This window comes from Halyomorpha halys, unplaced genomic scaffold, assembly GCF_000696795.3.
Source record: "Halyomorpha halys isolate HHAL.00 unplaced genomic scaffold, Hhal_1.1 Scaffold1240.1, whole genome shotgun sequence".
Lineage (NCBI taxonomy): Eukaryota > Metazoa > Arthropoda > Insecta > Hemiptera > Pentatomidae > Halyomorpha > Halyomorpha halys.
This window is the reverse complement of record NW_027108774.1, coordinates 417,486-438,510: the sequence shown is the minus strand read 5'-3', so window position 1 is coordinate 438,510 and position 21,025 is coordinate 417,486. Positions and strand designations below refer to the sequence as shown.

General features: G+C 30.1%; 2 protein-coding genes across 2 annotated transcripts in view; both read left to right on the top strand.

The window, feature by feature from the left end:
- Nucleotides 1-5,794: 5,794 nt before the first annotated feature.
- On the top strand, nucleotides 5,795-10,470 carry LOC106688943 (UDP-glycosyltransferase UGT5). Its single transcript, XM_014433648.2, has 6 exons — nucleotides 5,795-6,154; nucleotides 6,224-6,630; nucleotides 9,150-9,338; nucleotides 9,433-9,655; nucleotides 9,811-10,030; nucleotides 10,109-10,470. The coding sequence occupies exons 1-6, from the start codon at nucleotides 5,923-5,925 to the stop codon at nucleotides 10,389-10,391; spliced, it is 1,554 nt and encodes a 517-aa protein (XP_014289134.1). The 5' UTR covers nucleotides 5,795-5,922; the 3' UTR covers nucleotides 10,392-10,470.
- A 6,332-nt stretch (nucleotides 10,471-16,802) lies between these two features.
- Nucleotides 16,803-21,025, top strand: part of LOC106688939 (uncharacterized) — a 25,790-nt gene continuing 21,567 nt past the window's right edge. Inside the window, exons 1-6 of the mRNA XM_067047093.1 lie at nucleotides 16,803-17,164; nucleotides 17,233-17,636; nucleotides 18,256-18,444; nucleotides 18,524-18,746; nucleotides 18,881-19,100; nucleotides 19,177-19,453. Coding sequence (XP_066903194.1) covers nucleotides 16,930-17,164; nucleotides 17,233-17,636; nucleotides 18,256-18,444; nucleotides 18,524-18,746; nucleotides 18,881-19,100; nucleotides 19,177-19,453 — 1,548 coding nt within the window. The 5' untranslated portion in view covers nucleotides 16,803-16,929. The remainder of the gene's footprint in view (nucleotides 17,165-17,232; nucleotides 17,637-18,255; nucleotides 18,445-18,523; nucleotides 18,747-18,880; nucleotides 19,101-19,176; nucleotides 19,454-21,025) is intronic.

Sequence of the window (21,025 nt, the reverse complement as noted above, 5' to 3'; positions counted from 1 at the left end):
TGTTGTTTTCTCCATAAATACAAAGGCACTCTTCTCTAACTTCAGTAGTTGAAAAAAAAATGTATTTAATTTTTAAATTGTAATTTTTTTCTCATATGCAACATAGAACCAATCAATATTTTATTATGTTCAGTATTATAGGATATATCTGCAATATTTTAAACAATTTTTATTACGGTATAATAACCCAACCCTTATCATTCCCCTATATGATAAATAAATATTGATAGTGTTTACATTCTGTTGCAAAATTAAAAAAACTATCGATATAGTATAAACACACACACAAAAAAAAAAAAAAAATAGGAAAACTATTAGTTGACTATATGTGATAGTTGTAAGAAGATAGCCCGAATGGCGGTCAAAAGTACAAAAATAACAGAAAAAAAAAACATATTATTAGTAACTGACGTTTCACTCTATTTTGAATGGCTTCATCATGGCTCAGTCCAAGGCAAAAAGTGAAAACCTGCTTGCCTAAGACTCAGCCCTGATGATGCCCGGCAAAGGTGGGCGAAACGTGGGTTAGTTTTTCTACTATTTGAGTACCTTTCTTGACCACCACCTAAACAATCATTCTACAAAAAAAAGTTTGTAAAAAAAAAGTTCCATAAATGGGTTAAATTAATAATATGAAATTGATGTTAATAGAAATAAACTATTGACGTTAATTTACTCAATGACAAAAATTATGCGAACTCGCTCACTCTAATTTAAATTATAGCAGGGCTGATCAATTTTAAATATGACAATAATATACCCTCTTACTATTATAAATAAAGCTGTACCGCTACTTCCCAGGATGAATCAGGGATGCAGTACTCTGTAAGGAAGTACTATTACTGTACCAACGGTCGTGAAAGGAGGTTATTTGATCAGAATCACGCTCGACTGCCAGATGATTCCCCAATTACGAAAAGTCATTTTATGAGGCTGGGTGGACCCCGGAGGTCTCCTGAATCCACAGGATTAACTCAGGACTACAGTAACAGAATAAATAATTATCTTTCACAGCTGAATTCGAACCCTGGACCTTGGAGTTAGTAGTGCCTTACCACTGAGCAACGCCATTCTCTCACTACGACTTTAGTTAGTGTTATATTATTATATTAGTTAATATAGTTTATATTTTGTTAAATGTTTTTCTATTAATAAAAAATCTTTTAAATAAATAATTCAAACACTATCCATTATAGTCTCAAAACTTTTCATTTCTTTTATACGTCCAACGTTTCGGCCAATCCGGCCATCTTCAGGGACAATCTACTCAATACCACTTTGAAAACATATAATTTAAACCACTCTAAAAACTTCATTCAGGCTATTCTGCCCAGGTCAAAACATTAATATCTAATTAGTCAATTATCCATTAAAACACAGTCAAATTTATTTATCTGCAGACACTATTAATAAACTTTTATCACCTTAATCTAAAAAATCTTTTATAATATAGAAAAAAAATTCATATTCCTCCTTCTCCTCCTCACCCACCTCACAGCTCCATAATAAGTATGAGATTATTGTTTACATTTCTGAAACATTTATTTAATAAGTGATAACTGGACCTTGAAATATTACATCTTCATATTTTCTGACTTCATCTTTAATTTTTTTTTTTTAATTTTGAATATTTAGATATTATCGTTGAGCATTAAATAATTTGTTTTAAGATCGATGTAGTATTTATCTTAATTACCATTAATAATATTTATATGAGTAAACAAATACTCATTCCATTAGTATTACTCATCAAACGCTTTTTAACTGCAATGATGTTTCATTTTAATTTATTAAAAAAAAAATGATTCATTCCCATTTTTGAAAATCCCTACAAATTTAATTAATTGGTTCCACAACATATCTATCACTCTGAAGATCTATCATATGATCTTCAGAGTGAACATTATAAAATGTCAGATTAACAGAGTCGCACATTATAAAATTCGAAGAACGCTCACTACAACAAAAATACAAGTCAAAAACTCCTTAAAATGAAGGCCACTACAGAAGAAGGAAACAGTGCAGGACCAGAATATATATTCATGCTAAAAACCATAAATGAAATCATAAATAGGGGTTATGGAAAAAAAACAAAAAGTATCACTCGAAAGTTTGTTGTAATTATTTTATGAATTTAAATTTTGAAATGTATCATCATGCATTTGAAAAAAAAAATAATGATTCTGTATTCCTTATTTATTTAGTACATTGAAATATAATAATACTTAAGAAGTGTTATCGCCAAAAATAGTGTTCAAAAACATTTTTATTTATTTTTTTGTTTAATCTAGAAAACTAAAAAATAAGGAACTGATTCAAAGTTGAATCCGCATTGAATCTAGCCCTTAGAATTGATTTAAATTTTTAATTCAGATACAACTAATACATTTATAAAAAAAAAAAAGATTTATTTTTTATTAATATATCGAACTAAAATTATAAAAAAATTTACAATTCATCTACAAAGAAATCTGTGAAGTTTTTTTTTTTTTTTAATTTAACGCTACATATGACAGTAATAAAATTAAGAAAAATTCGCTGCAGGAATATTCCCCTGACGTTTGTTAATACCACTGATAGGAGTCCAAAGTATAGAGGAGTAATAGTTAAATTCTAAACCCCTCTTTCTCTTGTGCTTGCACAAGGTTAGATTTAGCAAAACCTCTCCGTAATAATAGATGTCATAAAAGCAACACGAATCAACATCTTAATATGATTTTTTGTCTGTTACAAAAAATAGAAAACAGGTGATGATAACCAGTTTCAGTTTTTCGCCCTGAAAATGAAAAAAAAAAATGATAAAATGAAAGAATTCAGTATTAAAATATTTTTATTTATTTATTATTTACATGTTGATAGAAAATTTTGAATTGTATTAACATTTCTTTTTTTTCGTAACCCCCTGACGAAATAAGTTATTGATAGATACATATTGGTATGTATATCTGATAGTTTGTTGTTTAAAAAGCGCCTGAAATTGAAAAACGGCATGACAAAACAACACAAGAGGAAATCATAACATTAAAAAAGGCAATGCTTTCAATTTCCTTTAAATTTAAAGTCTCCTCTCCCTGTTTTAAGCTAATATAGAACGTAATATGATATAGGACCGTAAAAGGGGAAGGTGGAAATAAGTGGCAGCCAACTACAACAAAATTACAACTCAAAAACTCTACTTAAAATGTAGGCCACTACAGAAGAAGGAAACAGTGCAGAATCAAAATATATATTCATGCTAAAAACCATAAATTCAGAAATAGGGGTTATGAAAAAAAAAAAAAAAAAGAAAAAGGTGGAAATAAATAAATGAATGTATATAATTAAACCAGCTCTACAGTTCGCATTAGCTAATAATTTACTTTGAAGCGTTATCATAGCAAGTATTTCACATTTTACCCGGAATCATTTACGCATTGTAATGTTTTCTGTTGTTTTGTTTGACTAAACTCTTCGTTAAACGTAAATATACTACACAGAATATATATTTCTTTATATTGTCCTTTTTAGGAGTGATGATTTTATGAATCATTAAAAAAAAAAAAACAATTACTCACATTTAATTAGAGTAAATTAAAAAAAAAAAAGATTGAATGGACCTCTCTTATTTATTAAGATTCGAAAACTATTTGAATAGAACAGTAGATTTTTTTTTTGGTTGAATAGAATTTAAAAAAAAACCAAGCTATTAATTTTTTCGTTTGTTGCTGATACCTATTTAACGTATTAAAAGTTTAGAAAAATATTGAAGTGCGTAAAACGTGATTTTTTACCTCTCTGAATATTTTTTTAAAATAATAAATATCTTTTGCGATGTGAAATTTCAGACATTTAACACAGAAAAAAATTATTATATCCTTTCAACAAATGAATATAAACAGCAAAATGGCGGCGGAAAAGCTTTACAGGTTCCCACAGCAAGAAAAAATATAGAAGCTTTTTTAAAAATTGTATAAATTTGCTGCCATAATGGATTTTTTACATTCTGAAGTTCCCAAAATACATTTTTCAAAAATCAACATTTTGTAGAATAACGAGGTATCAACATGGTGTAAATTTAAATCGGTATTTATCACGGAAAGTGCTAATCGTGCTTACATTTATTTCAGTCCGCTAGTGTTCCTCAAGGTAGTATTCTTGGTCCCATCCTCTTCACCATCTGTACAGCTGATATCCCAACCAATCCTAACGCTATTCTCACCACGTATGCCAATGATACATGTGTGCTCGCAGTTAATAATAACTCCCAACCTATCACAGCCCTCGAAGAATGGTGTCTTGGAGGATAAAAATAAATCCCATCAAATCACCTTTACGCTTCGTCGTAAATCTACCGACTGCACAGTATACTTTGATAATGTTGCTATTACTCCTGTCGAACAGATCCGCTACCTTGGACTACATCTGGACAAACGACTAACCTAGAATCCTTATACAAGACTGTTAATAGATTCTCGACTATTACAGCACTTATTAGACAAACGGTCTAAACTTCCAATTCATTAAAAAAGATCTACTTGACTGTAATATCGAGTCCTTTCGTATCCAATCTTTACAATCCAAATCTTTCGTAAAATCCACAATGCTCCATACTTTGTCACAAATAAAATCATAAATAAAGACCTTAATGTTCCATATGTAACCGATCTGGCCCGAACTGGATATCATTCCTTCCATTATAAACTTCCTAACCATCGAATCCAACTAGTTTCTAACCTTGCTTCCTCTTACATTCCTGCCAATCCACCAAGGCACCTGAAAAGAAGATGGCCACGAGACCTGGTAATGTAAAAACTCATCAGAGTGCTTCCAATGGGTAGTTTCTCTACACGCCTGTATCACTCCATAATAACATACATTAAATTTACTAATTATGTACAGTTGTAAATTCCAATAAAGATGTAATAAAAAAACACAACAGTTATCTAGCTTTAATTTTGATGTTAATAGACATCTGTACAACTAGTAGTATCGATTTGTTGACTTATAAATTCACAAAATGTTGATTTCTCGTTATCCAGAAAAAATTTGTTTTTTGTGATAATGTATCTGAAGAACTCTTTGTAACAGATAATGATGTACTGTCTGCTATCAAAGGTACGCTTGTATTACCACCGTGGTATGCGAGCAAATAAATACAGCCTTACTTCATAAGGCTGACTGGAAGAGATATAGGTCGAGCTGTGAAGAATCACTCCCTGCGGTAGAACTATATGAGCCATACTGATCGGGCGGCGATACAACCACCAATCACATGACTACGGTCAGAAACCTCTGGTACGACCAGCTGCGGAGGTCGTCATGTGAAGACTTGTGCACCTGACCTCAGGTATCGACCTGCTGGCACCTGGGAAATAGGCAGAACCCATGGTAATATTTTAACTTAAAATTCTCTTTTATCTTCGATATTTTTTTTTTATGAATCACAAAAATTATAATAGCTTCAAAGATGGAGTCTAAAATGTATTATTGTGGATTAGAAAAGCGAAAATTAAGCTTTTATTCAGTTAAACAAGAAGGTGATTTATTCAAGATCACGCTCAACTGCTGAGAAATTCAAACCATGTCTTTTATGGCAATTAGTTCAACTTATCGTCTATTTTTTATAAACATAAAGTATCTTCTTTACTTTAATGCCAATAGCGGTCGATGAGGAATCGTTGTTTTATCTGTACTCTTTACTAGACTGGTTTTATTAGTGATATAAGTACAAATACAAAATCTTATCATTCAGTAACTGATATCGCTGTTTACATATTTAAAGAGAACCACGTAGGGTATCCAACACCAGGGGGAGTTAATAGTTGGGCAGTTGTTGCTTAGACTTTCCAAACGTTATTGAAGAAAAAAAGTTTTTTTTGGGCTTATAACATCCTAAGATTTGTTCAGTGGTAGCTTCAAATTTGACAGAACTGTTGAAAAACAATGATATTTTTCGCTCTATTTACTTTATTTTCTGTTTGTTCGGGTGCGAACATTTTGTTGATGTTCCCTCTATCGCCCAAGAGCCATGTTACTACTTTTGTTCCTCTGTTTAAGCAGCTCTCTGAAAATGGCCACAACCTCACGATGGTTTCATCTTTCCAACATAATGTTCCAATCGAGAAGTGTAGGTACATAACAGTGAGAAATTTGATTGAAGATGTTTTTGTTGCTAGTGAGTATTATTTTAATTTATACCGTACAAGTGTTCGATAGTTTTTATTTGTATTTTGCCTTATTCCAGATAGGAGGTTCAACCTTACACAGATGTCTCAATTATCTAATCCGCTATATTCGTTTCCGTTTGTAAAGCAAATGCAGCTAGGATTTACAGAGGCATGCCTGAAAGAAAATTGTTTACGGGAGCTAATGGAAGGAAATCACAAATTCGATCTGATGATTTCAGAATCGCTTTATTTATTCGAAACATTTATCGCTTTTGGCCATGTCTTCAATGTTCCAGTTATTAGTATCGATGCACATGCACCGTCAGCTTGGTCATCTTACCTTACTGGAAATGTCCATCCGTATTCGTATGTTCCAAATTATAGGTTGGCGTTGACTGATCACATGACGTTTAAGGAACGGCTGATGAACACAGTACTCAACGTTCAGGAGATTCTTGTGAATTATTGTTACATACCAAAACAGGTACGTCCTACTTTAAGAGATAAGCTGTAATAAAATAAATTATAATTATATTTAAAGTTAAATGAGGTTTAAATATTTTAAGGAGGAAAATTATTAATTGATTATTTTATAAATTATGAGTTAGTGAGAGGGAGTATTCGATAGCGAAAAAAAAAATTGAAATCCGAGTTTTTAATTTTATAGCGATGTTCCAGTAGTTTTACATAAAAATCGACTGATCGAGTGCCACTGTATATTACCAATTCCCCCCCTCTTTATTATAATTAATTTTTTATTTTCTTGTAAATGGCGAGAAAGATTTTGATAAAATTCACTTTATCAATGTGCGATCAAATGACCTACGATATCACCCGGGTCTTATCCAGGACAATAAGCAAAAGATTATCGATTATTACAAACGCTTGTTTTTACGTTGCTTAAACAATTTTAAGCCACTCTTATAAATTTTTTTGTGGCTTTTTAACCCATAACAACGCCTCAATTGATTATAAGAAAAATACTTTTTCAGGTTGAAAATATATTTCCGAAGACAATACCTACAATATTTTAATTTTCTTTTTTTTTCAAATTAAAAGGTATAAGTTATGTTTAGTGGCGCACTAGACTTCTAAAAAAAATAATAAAAACCCGGCAGTTTTTAACATAATAAATAACTTTCTCGTATAACACAAAATTTATGAAATTCTTCTTAGAACAAAATAACCCTTAAAAAACACGAAAGTGTATCTTTACTCTTACTTTATAAAACAGTTAAAGATACAAACAATTTCTTTAGTAGTTTGGTCATTCCCACTTTACTTTTTGACTAACAAGAGCTGACTATAACTATTATTTTTTTTTTAAAGAGTTTCAATTACAAATTAGTTTTTATTTCAGCAAAATGAGATTTATAAAAAAAATATTGAAATTTTCAAAGTTATAGTTTGCGATCCTTAAAAAGTTTTTTTTGCTACCGAGACACCTAATTTTATCTCATAACCGCACAATGTCATCTCCGATCAAACTGCCTTATGAGTCACTATATCTTTATTATGTTGTCGACATTTTTTGACAACAAATGCGAAATTTGGTTTAACTGCCAGCATGTATTGTAAACACGCCTTGAGAATACAAAGGTGTTGTACTGCGGTAACACAGTGAATCCACCCCTAAATAAACTCATTTATTTATTTTTGATAAATGACCTTCCTATCTTCATATAGCACATTCTTATTAGTAAGGTTATGTGTCTGATCGCCGCTTTGAAACAATGAAACAATGAAACAACGCACGGATTAAACACGGATCAAACCTAATTCGAATTTCTTATAGAGAAGATGGTTAGATATAAAATGCGAGAGTTCTTGAAGGGGTAAACTAGTATACGCATATTAGGGTATTCATGATGTGTTAAATGTAAAATGTAATAAATTTAGAACTGTGAACCACCCTATTTAAAGTCATGTTAAATGTTAAATGCATAAGATTTCCTAGCGGATTTTTTGAACAACTTGTTTTATAACCTTTCCTTCTAGAACTTCATGATACTGTTTAATTCAAAGTTTTAATTAAAGGAATTTATTACATCATGTTTGAATGAAGTAAAAAGTAGAAGTAGTATGAAGGTTTGGCCACTGAGTGCCTTGTTGGTCTTCTAATTTACGAGGAAAAGAATCAAGATGAGCTAATTAACAACTTTCATTTCATTATTGTTATTGTCATCCATTGCGTTATTTGTTTTAAAAACATCCAAAACAATACTAGCACAATCAAAAACACAAACTACGAGCAGGTAAACTAATACGACAACTAACAAAATGGTGAGCTCACCTGGTCTGTTGCGTGACGTCATTCTCCATTTAACAAACCTATTAACAGACTCTAAACCATGTTAGATATTATATCGTTTTAAGATGGTAAAAAGGAGGAAATATTTCTCTATTTCACATAATTTTTTTCCATTTAACTCGCTTTAACATGTTAAACTAAAGATTATGAATAACCCTATTATCAATTACCCTATATATAGTAAGTATCAGGCAGCTACAGTCGTTTTGTACTGCAACTTTACTTCATGGTGGTCGTAGCAAACACCACGAGAAAATCTGTTTGTTCTGTGGAAATAACGTCATGTGAGTCCAAAAGCGAGCGTTTGAGTGAGGATTATAATGAAAGTTAGAATATATTTTTGAGAATCGATTAACAGATTGATGCCCGTTTATGCGTTATTTGTCAATTTACCAATTAACAAGTAACAATATTGAATAACGCCCAGAGGCCCGCACCTTCTTTTCTGTGTTTGAGTAGTTACTTGGTTCCACACTACTGCAAATTATCTAAGGCGAGAGCAGGAGTTGGTTGGTTGAGGACCCTGAGTCGTGTGGTTCGATGGCGAAAATAAATTTAAAAAAGTATATATTTATATTACTCCATGGTATTTTAATTTGTATCTAATTAATCTTTCTGAAGTCAGAAATTAATATTCCCTCATCATTTTTTACTTTGTATTTATGAAATTTATATATATTTTTTTTTTAAAGGAAAGATTAATGAGAAAGTATTTAAGTTATAATGGTACATATGATTTTCCACCATTGATGGACATGCTGCGGAACATATCTCTTGTGTTAGCTGATGCCCACTTCTCATTGGGATATGTTCGACCTTACCTCCCTAACGTAGTTGAGGTTGGAGGTATGACATCACACGCTGACGAAAGGCTGAACGAGGTTGAAATATTTTTATCGTATCTATTACTATTATTATTATTTTTTACTTTTATTTATTTTTGCGTTTGTCTATTGTTGTTTTATACCATTCCAGGAGTTCCAAAAGTTTCTGGACAATTCGAAAAATGGCGTTGTTTATTTTACTTTCGGAAGCGTTATAAATGCAACTTCCCTTCCTAATGAAGTGATAGATATTTTCATGACCGCATTCGGAAGGCTTAAGCAGAATGTTATTATGAAGTGGGAATCAGGGCATCTTAGAAACAAGCCTAAAAATGTGATAACAAAGGAATGGTTGCCTCAAAATGGAATTTTGGGTGAATTCTTCTTTCTTTTAATTTGTAATGTTAACACAAAATAATTTTCGGGTTGAATAATGCCTAATTGCCATTGTTCAAGGATTATTGTATCCTACACAGTTCAATAATTCGATTATACTTCACAAACAAAACTAATAAAGCTTCTGTTTTAGCTCATCCTAACTGCCGGCTCTTCATTACCCACGGTGGTATACATGGACTGACCGAGGCAATATACCACAAAGTACCGCTTGTTATAATACCTTTCTTATCCGATCAATTCTCCAATGCTTTATCCGCAGAAAAAGAAGGATTTGCCAAAGTTTTAAGTTTCAATAACTTCACAGCTGAAAATTTAGTGTCTGCCATCAGTTCTGTCATTAACAGTCCCAAGTGAGTCAATGTAATAATCATACTAATGTTTACTATATTTAGTTATGATTCTTTTAATAATTGCTATTTCTTTAAAAGATTTAAGGAGAATATTGAAAGAAAATCCCTGATTATGCTGGACAAAGACCAAAGCTCTCTAAAGAAGGCTGTGTATTGGGTGGAGTACGTTTTGAGGCATAAAGGTGCCAAGCATCTGAGACCAGCTTCTTTAGATTTAAATATATTCCAATATTTCTTGTTGGATGTGATTTCAGTAATAATTTTGTTTATATTGGGATGCTTTAGCTTAGCAGTTATCTGTTTATATTTAATAATACAATTTGTAAAACGTTTTATCAGATCGAAACAAAAACGCGATTAACTAATGTATTATGAATGTAAATGTTTTTTATAAATTAGGTAATTGACTATTTAACTCAAATGGAAAAACACCTTTTTTAAATTTATTCAAAAATTATATTTATTTATAATTATTTATTCATTTTTTTGTCTATATTAGGTTATTGCATATTTACATTTATATGTACAAAGTTGTAAAAATGGTTAGCTGAAAGTGAAATGAATTGTTTAATTATTGTATATAACGTTTTATAATAAAAACTGCATTTTTCTAAAAAAAAATTTAATCGTTTTTCTGTATCCTCTTCCTCTTCAATTCATACTTATAGAATACCCAATTTTTTGGTAATAAAAGTTTTTAAAATAAATAAAAAAATTATTATATATTGAAAAATTTTAATATATAGATTACAAACATTTTGTCTAGGATTTATCTCCTATTACGAAACTCGTAAAGTAATATCAGTGAAGGGTATGAGCTAAAGGATTGTTCATACGAGAGAGGTTGAATAAAAGACTTTTATAAAAGAGACAGATTTACTGTTGATAATAGAACTATTCACGCAAAGAGATCTGATGGAAGAATATATGAAATAAAAATGTATGAAAAATACAACAGTAAAAATCTTACCACTCCATCAGTGTACGTAGTATTAATTCAGCAGATTTTTAAAAATTGCAATTATATATTTACAGGTTAAATAATAATAACAATATTCTTTATTTATCTTGGGACTGATCCGTTTAGAATAATATTATAAGTGTAAGAACAAGGCTTTAGAGCCTGCCTGTGAGTGAAATACAAAATAAAAATGAAATTATAAAGTATTATAAGTATAATTATAATTATGAATTTAATAAGATAAAAAATAAACAACTCAATTAACAGAGCGTATAAAGTAAAAATAGAACAAACAAAATAAAACTATATATCATATTACAAATCATAAGCTGACTAACTCCAAATAAAAAAAAAAAATTAAAATCTGTACAGCTACAACCCATGAAGGGTCAGGGGTTCAGTACTTCATTGTTATTAAACCAACGGTTGTGCAGTGAGGTGATTTGATCAGAATCACACTCGACCGCCAGATTTTTACCCAATTAAGGGTACCCAATTTAAGAGGCTGGGTGGTAGGAGGGCTCCAGAACCCACAGGAGTTGACACACGGCTAAAGTGTAGCAAAAAATAATTTTCTGCCCTACCGGAATCGAACTAGGATCTTTGGAGTTAGTAGCCACGCGCCTTACTCTGGGCACCCCGCGCTCCCATAACTTCAAATAAAATCTAAAAAAAAAAAATGAAAAAGAATCAAATGCAAGTAAACTAAAAATAATAACCAAAAGAAACAATTACTGTTAATATACTTATTTATAAGTTTAAACAAAAATCAAAATTATCAAATACATAAGATAAATAAGTAAACAACATAAAAAGTAATGAGAAAAAAAAATGAATAAATCCTCTAACAAATAATAAATCTTAAGGATAGAATTATAATAAAACGAAATGAAGGTAAAACAAATAAAGTAGCGATGAATATATTATATTTCTATAATAATATATAATGAATATATTATATACCATATTCACATACACACACATATACATATATATGCATATACATCTATACATATACATGCTTATAGATTCTTTATAAATATTTTAAAAATTTCAATATTTATGTTAAGTACTATTTCTCTCTCCATTCATCCATATCTTATTTGAGACTTTTAATTGTTATTACTCCGGAATTGGGAGGACATAAGGTGGTTGAAAATACGGGATTTGAAGATCGGAATCCCATAGGGAAGAGGAACGGATGAGGAAAGATCTGCCAAAGACAGCGGTTCAATGTAATATTTCATTTATTATATATTACAATGAATGTTATACTATAAATAAATATTGCAAGCCACTGAAATATCATTAACAATTAGTTAATAGGGTTTTTTATGCTCAATTATTAACGAGATACAGCTCATCCAAACCCAATATTTTTTTTTACAAAAAACGAGAAAACTCATTTTGTGGATTTATTTTGGCTAATATTGTGAAAACTGCTAGTATTAGGAAATTAATAATTATAAACCAATTTATGGTGTATTTAACGTGCTTCATATTGAATCCTAATACACATCTCTACGTTAAATAGTTTCTCAAGATGTGACTCATTTTTAATGTATGATGCCAAATGCCAAAATCATGTTAACATATTTATAACTTGCCGCTGTTTTAAACAGATCTGTTGTTGAACCTTATTTATATCTCTTTCATTTCACCATCCTTTCTTTGTATTTTACCTTATATATATTTTTTACTAGTTCTACCAAGTGTTATTCCACTACTTATTGCTTTATTTTCACTCATCATTTTCTTTAATTGTTATTTATTATTATTAAATTTATAACTTTTTTAGCTTACAACGTTTCTCTTTGTTATATGTACAACTATTTATATTTATATTCTAATTGTTTCATTATCTTTGCAATGTTTTTATCTTTTCCCCATTTAGCCTTGATGAAGAGAACGTTGCTTACCAGAACGGTGAACCTATTGTAGTACAAAGTATATGATTGTAAGCAGAAAAATGCCCCCTTACGACATGGCCTGTGTGGATGGCAAATCGTTTCCGAAAGTAGATATTTTCAAATACCTCGGCTCCACAATGACCTATTGTACATATAATTAAACAGTATAACACAATTAATAGTCTGACTGAGATAGACTAGCATATAACAAGCGCAAACAGAGCCTTTTCTTTGTCAAGTTCGGAAAAATCTCTAAAAATCGGATGTTAAAGGTGTAAATGTCATGATAAAGCTAGCTTTGATATTTAACACAAGGAGGACTTCTTCTCAACGAAAGAGAGCGGTTGTAGAACCTGGTCAGTCAATACCTCATGAATACGAGAGGACAAGAGGGGCGGGACATATGGCTCGGAGCATTCCATCAGTACGCCTCTACACAAGAATGCCAGTAGAGTTGGAAAGAAACTATGTGCGAGGCAAAACAGATGGATAGACAAAATAAACGAAGATGCGAAGGTAGTAGCTCAAGATAGTCAGAGTGGAGCCAACCGACAAAAAAAGAGTCTCGATTTTGTAGGATTAAATTTGTTATTTTCTTTATACATTACGATTACAAGAGACCATTTATGAAAATTATGAACCAATATGAGCACATTTAAAATGATTAATAGGAAAGAATTCAATCAATCAAAACAAAATGAATGACTCATTTATTATCATCATTTTTATATCTCAGGGTAGTATCCTTGGTCCTATTCTTTATACAGTTTTCACAGCTGATATTCCAACCCATCCTAACACAATCCTCACCACGTATGCCGATGACACATGTCTATTGTCAGTGAACAATGACCCTTACATTGTATCCCAAACCCTCCAATCCCACCACCCTTGAAGAGTGGTGCCAAAACTGGAGGATTAAAATAAATTCCAATAAATCCCACCAAATCACATTTACCCTTCGACGTAAACCCATGACCTCTTCCCCTACAATATCCTTTAATAATACCCCACTTATTCCTGTCGAACAGATCCGTTACTTAGGACTACATCTCGACAAATGACTGACATGGAATCCTCATACAAGACTAAAAAGACAAGAAACTGCTCGTAGATTCCGACTATTGCAACATTTACTGGACAAACGGTCTAAATTGCCAATCCATTACAAAAGACTGATCTACATGACTATTATAAGGCCTATCTGGACATACGGAGTTGAGCTTTGGGGCTCCACTAAACCATCAAATTCCTCCAGAATCCAATCCTTACAGTCCAAAATCCTTCGTAAAATCCTTAATGCTCCTTACTTTGTCACAAATGAAGTCATCCATCAGGACCTCAATATTCCATATGTTGCCGATTTGGCCAGAACCAGATACCGTTCCTTCCATAATAAACTTCTCAACCACCCAAATCCACTTGTTTCTAACCTGGCTTCTCCTTCATTACCTAATAATCCTCCTAGGCGTCTGAAAAGAAGATGGCCTCGAGATCTTCTTCTCTAGAAATGTTATTGGAGTTCTATCAGTGGGTAGATTCTCCACATGTTTTTATCATGTTACTATGTCACCTAGAGCAAATTTACTTGTTGTATATATGTTTATACAGTTGCAAATATCAATAAATAAATAATTAAAAAAAAAAAAAAAATTTATATATTCATTAATTACATGTAGACCGAAAATTCAGGTTGTAGAATCATTTTGAACTTCCACAATGATTCATTTAACCCGCTATTCAAAAAGTTAAGATATTCCACAACCCAATATTCCACGAATTCGGCTATTGCTAATAGATAATATGAAATTAAATTTTCACATTAATGAGGGTCTACACGATGTTTGGAAAAGATAAGAGAACACACACAATTAAAACGACCATAAGATTCACATTTGTGAAGAATTTATGTAAACACGTTGTTGTCATAGCAAACATTTCACATTTTACCCAGAATCATTTTTGCATTGTAATGTTTTGTTTTCAAAAGCTCTTAATTTATTTCTTAAATATGGGACACAAAATGTATATTTCTTAAACCTTTTTTAGAAGTGATGAATAACAACTGTGATATGTCATGAATCATAAACAACAATTACTCACAGTTAATTAGAGTAAAAAAAAAAACCTGAAATTATTTGAATAGTGTAGTAGATTATGATTTCTTTATCGGAAATAATTTCCACAAAGACATGTTATGAATTATATTTTTCGTTGTTGGTACTTTTTTGCAATATTGAAAGTTAAGAAACATGAGAGTATGTAAGATGTTTTTTAGTCCACCATGTAAAAAAAATATTTTTTAAATCATAAAAAATCTTATGGGGTATTAATTTATAGAACATAAGATAACATGACGCTTAAAAAATTATGACATTGGTTTTAACAAGTAAATACCTTAACAAAAGTAATAGAGTTAGGAATCTCTGTAGGATGACCTCAGGATAGTAACCGCATTGCATTATTTATCTTTAGGTTAAGTTCAATGCTAAATAAAATCAAAACTTTTTGTCCAAAGTGCCTCTATTCAAGCAAAGCAATGATATATGCGTCTAATAGTTACAATTTTTACTGTAAATTCTCAAAATTTTGATTTCTTGTTATCAAGAATTTTTTTTGTAATATGTTTCAGGAACTATTTATTAAATGTAAAGATATCAATAATAATTATACTATCATAACGATAGTATAATTATTAAATGTAAAGATATCAATAATAATTATACTATCATAACGATAGTATAATTATTAAATGTAAAGATATCAATAATAATTATACTATCATAACGATAGTATAATTATTAAATGTAAAGATATCTATCTACTTAGACATCTCTATACTGAAATTTTAACTTCTTTAACGATGGTCTTAATTTTTTTTTTCGTGGGATTGGTAAGTTTAAAGATATTGTGTGCCATAACTATTAGATATTAGAAATTGTTCTAGGGCTATTGTCAATGCACCCATTGAAGCCGGGAAAACAGAATTTTATTCAATTTAATTATTTTTTATATTACAATTTTCTGGTTTTATACTGAATTAAAAGTTATTATTAAATGCTGACAAAAAAATCACTCAAAATTGAAGTCTAACTATTTTTATTTTTTAGGTTCTTAGATGAATTTTATTCCACTTTATTTTTTAAGGACGCTTAAATACGAATCTCACTTGCTTTTTCCTAAACAAAAAATATTCGTAGAGCCAATTGTATTTTTATAATTTTGTATATATTGAATCTCATTTGATATAATTAGCAAAATTTTTGAATTATCCTACGCAGAAAAACAAAATAAATCGATTAGTATATAATAACCTTCAAGTCCATACAGAGCAAATTGAAGTCCATTATGTATAAAAAAAAAAATTTCTTTTTACTCGGCTTCTATAGACCATTAGACACGTATCTCATTTTTTTTCATTTTGTATCGCAAAAAAAAGTTTTCATTGCAATTGACGTAGGTTGATCTAACGTCCACAGCCTTCTCTTATGAGTAGGAAATTAACCAGAATTATAAATTGTCAGTAAATTGATACGACGGATTTTTTTTAATTAAAAAAAAAATTCAAAATGGCGGCAACAAAATGAATATTGCACAATATGATTTTTTAGATTTTAGGTATGGGGGAAAAAAAAGAAATGAAACAGACTAAAAAAATTCAATGCTCGCCTTTTATGACATTGAGTTCCACACATCACCTATTTTTTGCATATACGTCTTTATACTACAGCCAATAGCCAAAAGCTGTTGATAAGACATCATTATTCATATCTTTTCTCTTTGCTAGACTGCTTTTATAAGTGATATATATATAAATTCATGATCTTATCATTCAGTGACTGATATCGCTGTTTACATATTTAAAGAGAACCACGTAGGGTATCTAAACACCTGGGGTAGTTAGTAGTTGGTCAGTCGTTGCTTAGACTTTTTAAACGTTGAAGAAGAAAGAGAATTTATTTTTTTGGCTTATAACATTCTGAGAGTCGTTCAGTGATAGCTAAAAATTTATTAAAACTGTTGAAAAAATGATGATATTTTTAACTCTTTTTATTCTATTTTCTGTTTGTTCGGGTGCGAACATTTTGTTAATGTTCCCATTGTCACCGAAGAGCCATGTCAATACTTTTGTGCCTCTGTTCAAACAGCTTTCTCAAAATGGTCACAACCTCACGATGGTTTCATCTTTCCAACATAATGCCCCTATAGAAAATTGTAAATACATAACAGTGAGAAATTTGATTGAGGAAGTGTTTGGTGGCAGTGAGTATTATTTTAATTTATATCGAACAATGCTTTGATAAATTTATTAATCTTTTGTTTTGTTCCAGATACGATCAACTTTAAGGAGATGAGTAAATTTTCTAATCCACTAATTTCTTATCCAATAATGAGAAAAATGCAAATACAACTAATAGAGAAATGCCTAGAACAAAATTGTTTACGAGAGGTGATAGAAGGAAATTACGAATTCGATCTGATGATATCTGAATCGCTTTACATGTTCGAAATATTTATTGCTTTCGGACATATCTTCAATGTTCCAGTTATCAGTATTGATGCCCACCCACCAGCTCCTTGGTCATCTTACCTTACTGGAAATGTCCATCCGTATTCGTATATTCCAAATTTCAGGATGCCGATGACTGATCGCATGAATTTTAAGGAACGGTTGATGAATACCCTACTCAATGTTCAAGAGATTCTTGTGAATTATTATTACATACCCGAACAGGTACGTGATTTTAAGAGGTAAGCTGAAATAGTAAAATTAAAAATAAATCATAATGGAAAGTTTAAATATTTTATGTTGAAAAATTATTAATTAACTGACAATTTCAAAAATACAATTTATAAAGGCAGAAACTTCAACAGAAATGTACGTTTTAATGTCTCCTGAGTCCAAATAATCGGATCTTGCATATTTTTGAGTGAACTTAGGGATACTTCTCCCTCTCCCTACCTCGATCTCTCTTTGTATTTCTCTCTCCTGCTTTGTAAAAGTACTTGTAGTAAGGATACATAGGCAGTAAACTGTAGTAATGCTGTAAATTCATTCCTGAATAAACCCATTTATTATTTTATATGTAACCTTTCAGCTATTAGAGATTCCCATTGCACACTCCTCATAGGGTACTTATGTGTCTGATACCAGTGTTAAGGGGATTTTGTTTTCTGATCTCTCATGAAACAAATTATTAATAAATAAATTCATGGAAAAACAAAGATCCAATAAATATTAGTAAACTTTTCTACCATTAAGGAGAAGGAATGAATACTTCAATAGATTTAGGGTATAATTTCTTTTGATTTATATTAGCTTAAATTTTCTTTTTTTTTTTTTTTTTTAATAGGAAAGAATAATAAGGAAGTACTTAAGTTATAATGGCACCTATGATTTTCCACCTCTGATGGACATGTTGAGAAACACTTCCCTCGTATTAGTTGATGCCCACTTTTCATTGGGATATGTTCGACCTTACCTTCCCAACATAGTTGAGGTTGGGGGTATGACGTCCCACGGGAGCAGAGAGCTGAATGATGTAGGTTTTTTTGTTTTTTTTTCTAATTTGTATCTCTTTTACTTATTTTTTTGTTTAATATTATTTTTTGACTTTGCAGGAGTTCCAAACGTTTTTGGACGAATCAAAAAATGGTGTTATATATTTTACTTTTGGAAGTATTTTAAATGCAACTTACCTTCCTAAAGAACTGATTGATAAATTCATGTCTGCATTTGGACAATTGAAGCAGAATGTTATTATGAAGTGGGAATCAGAACATCTTCCAAACAAGCCTGAAAATGTGATAACAAAGGAGTGGTTGCCTCAAAATGGAATTTTAGGTGAATTCTTCTTTTATTTTTAATGTTGACATGATATTTTTTTCAGTAAAGAAATATGCGTCATTATATACTGTATAATTCAATAATTCTGCTACTCTTAAAAAAATAACCAATGAAGTGTCTGTTCCTTTCAGCCCATCCTAACTGTCGCCTTTTTATTACCCACGGTGGTGTACATGGCCTGACTGAAGCAATATACCACAAAGTACCTCTTGTTGTAATACCTTTCTTCTCCGACCAATTTTCCAATGCTTTATCTGCAGAAAAAGAAGGATTCGCCAAAGTTTTAAGTTATGATAACTTAACAGCAGAAAGTTTAGTGTTTACAATTAATTCAGTCATCAACAATTCCGAGTGAGTTTATAATGTTAATAAGAATGTTTTCTGAATTTCATTTGAATTATTTTATTAATTAGTATTTCTTGTATAGATTTAAGAAGAATATAGAAAGGAAATCCCTAATTCTCCAAGACAAAGACCAAAGCTCTCTGAAGAAGGCAGTGTATTGGGTGGAGTACGTTTTGAGGCATAAAGGTGCCAAGCATCTTAGACCAGCTTCTTTAGATTTAAATATATTTCAATACTTTTTATTGGATGTGATTTCAGTAATAATTTTGTTTATATTGGGATGTTTTAGCTTAGTAGTTTTCTTATTATATTTGGTAATAAAATTTGTAAAATGTTTTAGTATTAGTTCAAAACAAAAAGTTGATTAGATCATAGGATGCATGTGTTTTATTAAACTATCAAACTTTTTTAAAAAAAAAAATCTTTTATTAATTTTATTTATAAATATTTATTTAACACAACATCAACAGTAATTGAAAACTTACATCTATTTGTACATATTTGTAAAAATGTTGATTTGAAAGTGAACTGAGTGATTTAAATAATGTATGTAACTATTTAGTTTTAAAAAGTTCATTTTGGTAATGAAATAAGTGTAAATCTTAAATGTTTATCTTCAGTAATTAAAAATCTACTGTACACACTCCTCTTACACAGAAAGCCCTATACTAGGAGTATATCTTAGGCAAAATGGTGCTAATTATCTTAGACCAGCTTCTTTATACTTATATATATTTCATTATTTTTTATTGAATGTGATTTCAGTATCACTTTTTTCAAATTGAAATGTGTTTATATTAATGTTTTTCAATTTACTTTTAATAACAAAATTTGTAAAACTTTAATAAGGACTCCCAAACAAAAATGTGATTAAATCATAGGGTGTAACTAACTATTTTAGTTATATTAATAAATTAGTTAATCGACAATGTGATGAACATACAAATCATCTTTTATTAATTAATTTATGAATTATTATTATTTATAAATGTTTATTTAGTGTTGCGTCTGTAGTAAGTTATTATATATTTTCATGTATTAGTACAAATGTCTGCAAATGTTGATTCAAAAGAGACTTGAATAACTTTAATAACTTAGTTATAACTTTTTTATAATAAAAACTCTATTTTTCTAAGAAAGAGATTGTGAAACACTTGACTTGATTGAATATTTAAAAATCCATTACTCTTTTCCCTCTTATATTGGTACTTATAAAATTCTTCCTTTTCTTTAATAAATGCTTTCAAAACAATATGGAAAAATATTAAGAAATGATAAATTTTTTTTTAATGTTATGGAAATAGTAATTTTACTTACTATAGGCGATTTTTTATTATATTAATAAATTCTTTGGAGTTCAATTTTTTTAACATTTTAGACTGGAAAAACCAAATAACTCAAAAATAGAAAATCTTGACTTAATTTGTTTCACTTGTAAGCTGACAAAACAATAATACCTTTTTTAACTTTAAATTTAAATTATTATAAAATTACATCAGAAGATGTAACTTATCCCTTTCTTGGGTATGTCAAGTACCTTCAATTTCCACTTGAATATTGTGATCCTGTGATGAATTTCAATTTGAATTTTTCTCAAGTATATTATTTTAAAACCAATAATTTCAAAATTGTCTTGTAAAAATATTAGTAATACTTCAATTAGTACTTATTATTACTAATACTTTAAATTCTACTTGATATTACAAATACTTGAATAATTCATAGTAAACTGCAAATAATGACATGCTATGAACATCAGAATATTAGGTCACCACACATTTTTATCCTAGGAACTAAATAAAAAAAATATTTAAAAAAAAAATTCTTCACTGAGGTATGTAAATATTCTCTTTAGATTTATCTATTTACTGCTTTTTGATACATTTTGTAATTCAGTTATCATTAATTCTAGAGTCTACTAAGTAATGTGA

What these genes read in the sequence shown, in the direction of transcription:
- LOC106688943 (XM_014433648.2), top strand. Translation starts at nt 5,923, where the DNA reads ATGATATTTTTCGCTCTATTTACTTTATTTTCTGTTTGTTCGGGTGCG. An exon ending in ATTGTTACATACCAAAACAG is followed by an intron (nt 6,631 to 9,149) that starts GTACGTCCTACT and finishes TTTTTTTTAAAG; the next exon opens with GAAAGATTAATGAGAAAGTA. An exon ending in CTGACGAAAGGCTGAACGAG is followed by an intron (nt 9,339 to 9,432) that starts GTTGAAATATTT and finishes ATACCATTCCAG; the next exon opens with GAGTTCCAAAAGTTTCTGGA.